The sequence below is a fragment of the Otolemur garnettii genome, unplaced genomic scaffold, assembly GCF_000181295.1.
Source record: "Otolemur garnettii isolate 467f Iridium unplaced genomic scaffold, OtoGar3 scaffold00014, whole genome shotgun sequence".
Lineage (NCBI taxonomy): Eukaryota > Metazoa > Chordata > Mammalia > Primates > Galagidae > Otolemur > Otolemur garnettii.
In genome coordinates, this window is record NW_003852409.1 from 3,350,017 (window position 1) to 3,356,144 (window position 6,128).

The window sequence follows — 6,128 nt, forward strand, 5'->3', positions numbered from 1 at the left end:
TGGATTGCATCACCTGGATCATCTCATTTGTTCCTTCTGCACCTGATAAGGCAGTTAGTATATTAGCCCAATTTTATAGAAGAAGAAACTGTGGCAAACTGACCTACCCAAGGTCACCAAGGTGGTAAGCGGTACCCAAACAAGAAGACAAGCCCTGGTCTCTTGACCCTGAGGCCAGGGCTCATTTACCAGGCACTAGGTGAGCACATACTCAGAGCTCACCAGCTTCAGGCCCACAGGGACACTCTCTCCTGTTCCTTTTCAGTGCATCTAATTCCAGTGATTGTTCTGCCAGGGACATACTCCCCAGCCACTGGCTCCCCGTCTGTTGCCCTCCTGCCTGGCGTCTCAGTGCAACCCCTTCTCCATAGCCTCATACTGCTTTCCCACCTCTGTTCAGGCCCCATCATCTCTCCCTTCAAATACTCCCACAGCTCCCTGGCTTTTGGGCTCCAGGCTCAGTCTGTCTGCAGTTAAGCCTTCGCAGTCCCATCAGCCTTGATCAGATCACACTCATGCTCAAAAACCTCCTGTGGCTTCCTGCAACTGGGGAATAAAGTCCAGTCCTTCACAATGGCATTCAAGGCCATCCACACCCAGCACCAGGCTATTTCCCCTTACTGCACTCAAGTAAAAGCAAGTCAGTGGTCTCCACACACCTCACACTTTGATGTCTCCATCCTTTGCTCTTAGGGACGCTTCCTGGGATCCAACCTCTACTTCCAGAGTCCCTGCCTCTCCGTATCGAGGCCCAGTCTGGATTCTCCTCCTCCAGGAGGCCTCTCTTGACCTAGTTATGGTCTCCTCTTTCTCTTAATGCCCCTGACATTTATGATTTCTTCCATGGACCATTTGCCAACTGCTTGCCTTTGTGCATATTTGTTATCAGACCCACCTGGCATTCACACCCTTAATAGCCTCTGACTTCCAGGGAAGAATCAGGGCTTCTCTGCCTTGTGTTCACATTCACCTCCCTCTCCTATCAGGAAAGACTGGCAGATGTGCCAGGCCTGGCTCATCAGTGTCATTTGATTTGTTTAGGGATAAACACATGATGCAATTCAAGCCAATAAGATGTAAGCTTGAGACTCTTGCTTAAACAGCTGGGAAAGAAACACTCTTCTGACTGGAGTTCCTAAACTGGAAGCGATTGTAAGCCTGCTTCTAGAGGCCATCTGTGCCACCACCTGGGGAGAGCCTGCCCAAGAGCGAAGCCAACAAGAAGAAGGAATAAAAGCCAAGAGAGGAAGACATTTTTAAAGATACCATTTGAGCACCTGGATTTGGCCATGCCTTAATACAGCCCACCCCAGGTTTTTCCAGTCATATGAACCAGTTAAAGTTGGGTTTCTATCACTTTCAACAAGAGTAATAAGCAATACACTTACTAAGGGCCAGGTATCATGCTGGGCAGTGGGGGTACAATAGTAAAGATGTAAGCCTAACCCTAAAACATCTCCTGTTCTATTTTTTTTCATAAGAGGTGTATTGAGATATAGTTCACATAGTATCAACATTCACCCTTTAAAGCGTCTAATTCTGTGGTTTTTAGAATATTCACAGAATCACACAACCACCTCCACTATCATTTTCTACCTTGCATTGGAAATGGTGACTATGTTCCTTGCCCTGTTCTCTAGTCATTGGTTGCCCCCCTCAAGCCCAGGGCTGTGTGTCACACCTTTCTGCAGCATGGGCAACTCCAGCAGGTGCTCACTAAACATCTGCTGAGTGTGCTCAGACCTTTTTAGGAAGTGCAGCCTCAGTCCAATGGTTGTGTGGATCCTTTCTAAAACACTATGCATAAGAAAACAGATGTTTGGCATAGCACTCAAGCAAAAGACATGCTCACCAATCATTAGGTTTTTATTCTAGATTTTCTACACTGGATCTCTGTATCAAGAACTGCACATCTGAACTATGCTCCTTTGGCTCTATGAACTTTCTCTAAGTTTATTATAGAATAATATAAATAAGTAACAAGTAGGAAGACATATAAGTCCAACAATAGAGGAGTAATTAAAAACTCATGGTGCACCCATAGGATAGAATAGTATACAGCTACCAAAAATCAACTTTACAAAAAGGATTTGAAGACATAGAGAAATATCCATGATATAATGTTAACTAAATGAAACAAAACATAAATAAGAACATAGAGTATAAATACATAATAGTAATCAATGGCAACTGAAGGGAATAATGCTAATTATTGTACATAATTGTTTTTCTGTAGATGAATAATAGGTAATTATTACTTTTCTTTATGCTTCTCTGTAATTTTCAGTTTTCCTACAATGAATGTCAATCAAATCAGAAAAGCCACCATTATTTTTAACTCATTTCTTGTTATTATTTTATTGATGTGGCCACAAAAGAATAAGAAAAAACCACATGGGGAGCATTTCTTAATCTCCTGCAAACTTCTTTTAAAAAGACATTGTTAACAACAAAAGAAATTGTGCCTCAGATTCTTTTAATCAAACATGTAAGTAATCTACCATATTTGCTTTTTTATATTGACTACCAGGAAGTCAAGAACTAAAATTTGATACTCAAGATGCAATAACCATTTTGGCCCACTTTCTTGGTATGGTAACTTCCATGCTTTCACATAGTTTCTGGCAGCACCTGTACCTCAAAGGAGTAGGGCACGGCCCCATCTACCGGAAGTGGCGGTTTCAAACCCAGCCCTGGCCAAAAATTGCAAAAAAAAAGTAAGAAAGAAAGTATATAAATACATAGTTTCTGACGTTTCCTTTCATCTGTATTTTTAGTTGTCTTGCTTGTCCAAATCCTCCTGGAATAGATAAACAAGTATTTGCTGAAGTGATCCGATGTTACACCAGAGAAGCAGAGGTTCTAACAGACAGGTGCTCTGTTGGGATGTTTCATTTTTACAAACACATGGAATTGAGTGGGGCTTTGAAGATTCTACTGCTATTCTAATTACAGTAGAGAACTGATCTAGATATAGGAGGCTTTTTTGTTGAGACAGGTTGTCCCCAATGACTAGATTAACCCATTCCTTGCTAAATCTCCATCTCCTTGCAGACAAAGGTCCATCCTGGCTGCCCACAATCACTATCCACTGAGGCCACTAACAGCAAACGTCAGCAAAGGCAGCCAAAATCCATTCTCCACTTTCATCCTGTGTTCAAGTCTACTGACAACGTGACACAGCCTACAAATAATTAGGCAGTGCACATAATCCCCAAAGACAGCCAACCTGAATAAACTGGGTCCCAAACACTCTAAAACTAGTCAGGAACACTCTTCAGATCAATCTGGTTTTTGCTGCAAATTAACCAAACTGATCCTACTTTTGAACCAGCTGAGGAAAAAAAGCACCTCTGCTTTAAAGATGAGGCCACTTGAAAAAATTAAGTAATTGCTAGACATGCTCCCAAAAGTGATACATCATGGCAGGCAGGAGATAACACATTTGATTGTTAACCAGAATTCTTCTTCTTTTTTTTTTTCCTTTTTTTTTTTTTTTTTTGGGGGGGGGTGATAACTTCACTGACTTGCCATGAGATTTCAAAAGCTAGAAAAAGAAATAAGCAGTCTTAATAATATTTTACTTGCATCCATTTTTATTACACCTAAAGCCACAATGTCTTGCTAGTGAATGCACAACAAATAAAAATGAAGGAAGAGAAGCAGGAAACATTTATTTAGTGCTTAGGGCATGCCAGACAGAGCACTGGCCGCTGAGCCTTCCAGCTCAAGGCATCTTCCACTCTGGCATGTTATCTCCCTTAAGCCCCACTCACCGCCCTGCAGAGTACATATAAGATTCCCACCTTTTTAGATGGAGAACTCTAGGCTTAGAGAGATTAAATTCCAAGCTCAAGGTCACCCAGCAGGGAAAGTAACCAGATTCTAACTAGAACACAGGTCCCACCTGCCCCAAAGAGTACGCTCTGGGCCCCTTCAAAGGGCTAGAATCACTTCCCTGTTTGCAGGAAGCTGAAATTCTCTCCTGCCTTACTTCCCACTGTTCTGAAATATTCTCATGAACTGAAGAGCCTTCTTACTGCCTCACCCTCTTGACTTTGGGCCCTCTCACTCAGAAAGTAAGACACACTTGAAAAAATAGAATGTAAAAGCTTCAACACACACCCTGAAAGCAAGCACCCATCTCTTTGCTGCCACAAAGGGCCAACATGAAATCTCTTTCAGGGAAGTTTTCTAAAGGAAGAAACTGAAGATGGAAACATCACATAGCTGATGATCTTTGATGATGATGTAAGTAGGGCTGCCCTGTCTACAAATGTTTTGTTCCCATAGAACCGGCTCCCCTTCCATAAGAATATTGTATAGGAACAACAGAGAACCAGTGCCAAGACATGCCTCCGTGTACCTTCATCTCTCCGTCTATATGTGCCGGACAAGTAGCCGCAGAGAACTTAAAATGCTTGGGCAAAGATGAGGGCGAAAGGAATGTCATTTGGAAGCAACTTCACACCCGGGTTAGCCCTGCACAGCCAGCCAGCTTGCATCCTCCGGGGCAGAGGACGCCGCTCCGCCTGCAGCAGCCTGTGCGCACTGCTGCCAACTGCCACCGGTTCCTTCACCTTTTATTTACAGCGCAGAGCAGGCTGGTTCGTCAGTGAAGCTGGGGAGGCGGGGAATAAGATACAATCCAGATTCTGCTCTCTCTTTGGGGACATACAGAGGGTCAGACCGGGGAGGGAGTGAAGCTCAGGTTGCGTCGCCAGAGCAGTAGCGCGACCCTCCTTCCCAAAGCGCTCTGCACCTGGGCTCCAGCAGAGGCGCCAGGGGAGTCCCGGGAAGCCGGGTCAAGCCCAGCGTCTCGGCCCGGCTTGGCGCGGTGGAAGAGGCGCCAACTGAGCGTACTGCACAGGAAATCACTGCCCCCTTCAGGCCGCGTCGCGGTCTCTGCGGCCAGGGCGAAGGGGGCTCCCTCAGTCCGCAAAAACTCGCAAACCCGACCTTACGCGACCAACGATCACTCCTCCAGGGCCCCCCCCCCCGCGCGCCCCGGCTCCCAGGCTGGTGGTGAAGGTCAGCGCTGGGGCTTCAGGTGGAACCCAAACCCAGGGCGTGGGGAGGAGTCCTGGGATAGGAAGCCTTAGGCTCTCCGGCTTGGTTTAGAGAAGGAGGCCGGGAGAGGGGAAGCCCGCTGCTGCGCTCCAAGTCCGTGCTTGGGCAAGTCTGCGCACGGAGAAACTGTGCTTGCAGCCGCTGGGCCAACAGCCGCGACGCAGCCGGACGCAACTGCGCGTCGGGGTGCGAGACGTGCTGGGGCTCTTTCTGAGCAACTAAGCTGAGGGGGGTCTCCTCATAAAACAGCTCTAGTGACAAGCAGTACCCGGCACATCCAGGCAGAAGTACTGCAGAGCCGGCAGGCTCCGAGCTGCTGGCGCGCACTATGCACCCAGCCCAGCTGGGCGCCGGAGCCCCTCGGGTCCCGGAACCCCCAGGTCCTCAAAGTGCCAGTCCGCTTTCCTTGGGGACTATAAGCAGGCCCGTGGCCCCTCCGGCCCTGGGTGGCCCAGTTTGTAGTCAACGTGTCTGTTCCTCCCAGTCGGTACCTCAGAGCCCCCACGAACGGTACCTGGGCAGAAACAATCACTGCAGGCCTTTGGGGGTCCAGCCCCTACCTTCTCCACTCCTTTTTTTTTCTGGTCAAAATAGACCCTAATCTTCTATCTGACCCCCCACACACACACATATAACTCAGAGGAGGGGGGTGCTTGGCAAATCCTGGTTCCAGCTATGCCAGCTAAGCCCAGTGGGACTCCAGTGGGGGGGCACTGAGCACCAGCCAGAGGTGCCCTCGACAGGCACAGCCAGGTCAGTCAGGGTTCGGACCAAGGGCTGTCCCTTGCCTCCGTCCAACACTCCCCACCCTATGGCCCCCCGGAACGCCGACGGCATGGGCAGGCGGACACTAACCTCGGTATCGTAAAGCCTCAGGTCGAGGAAGTAGGGACGCAAGAGTGACTCGTTGCGGATTTGCTCGATGGCCAGCTCCACGGCGGGCAGCACGCCGCGCCCGATGCTGCCCTTGGCCACCTCCTTGGTGAGCGGCATGAGGCCCATGATGGAGAGCGGCGGGCTGCTGGGCGGCGGCCGGGGGGCGCCCCGCGCCCAGCCCC

General features: G+C 48.4%; 1 protein-coding gene across 1 annotated transcript in view; it reads right to left on the bottom strand.

The window, feature by feature from the left end:
- Nucleotides 1–6,122, bottom strand: part of GABBR2 (gamma-aminobutyric acid type B receptor subunit 2) — a 375,939-nt gene extending 369,817 nt beyond the window's left edge. Inside the window, exon 1 of the mRNA XM_003785363.2 lies at nt 5,926–6,122. Coding sequence (XP_003785411.2) covers nt 5,926–6,072 — 147 coding nt within the window. The 5' untranslated portion in view covers nt 6,073–6,122. The remainder of the gene's footprint in view (nt 1–5,925) is intronic.
- Nucleotides 6,123–6,128: the final 6 nt, after the last annotated feature.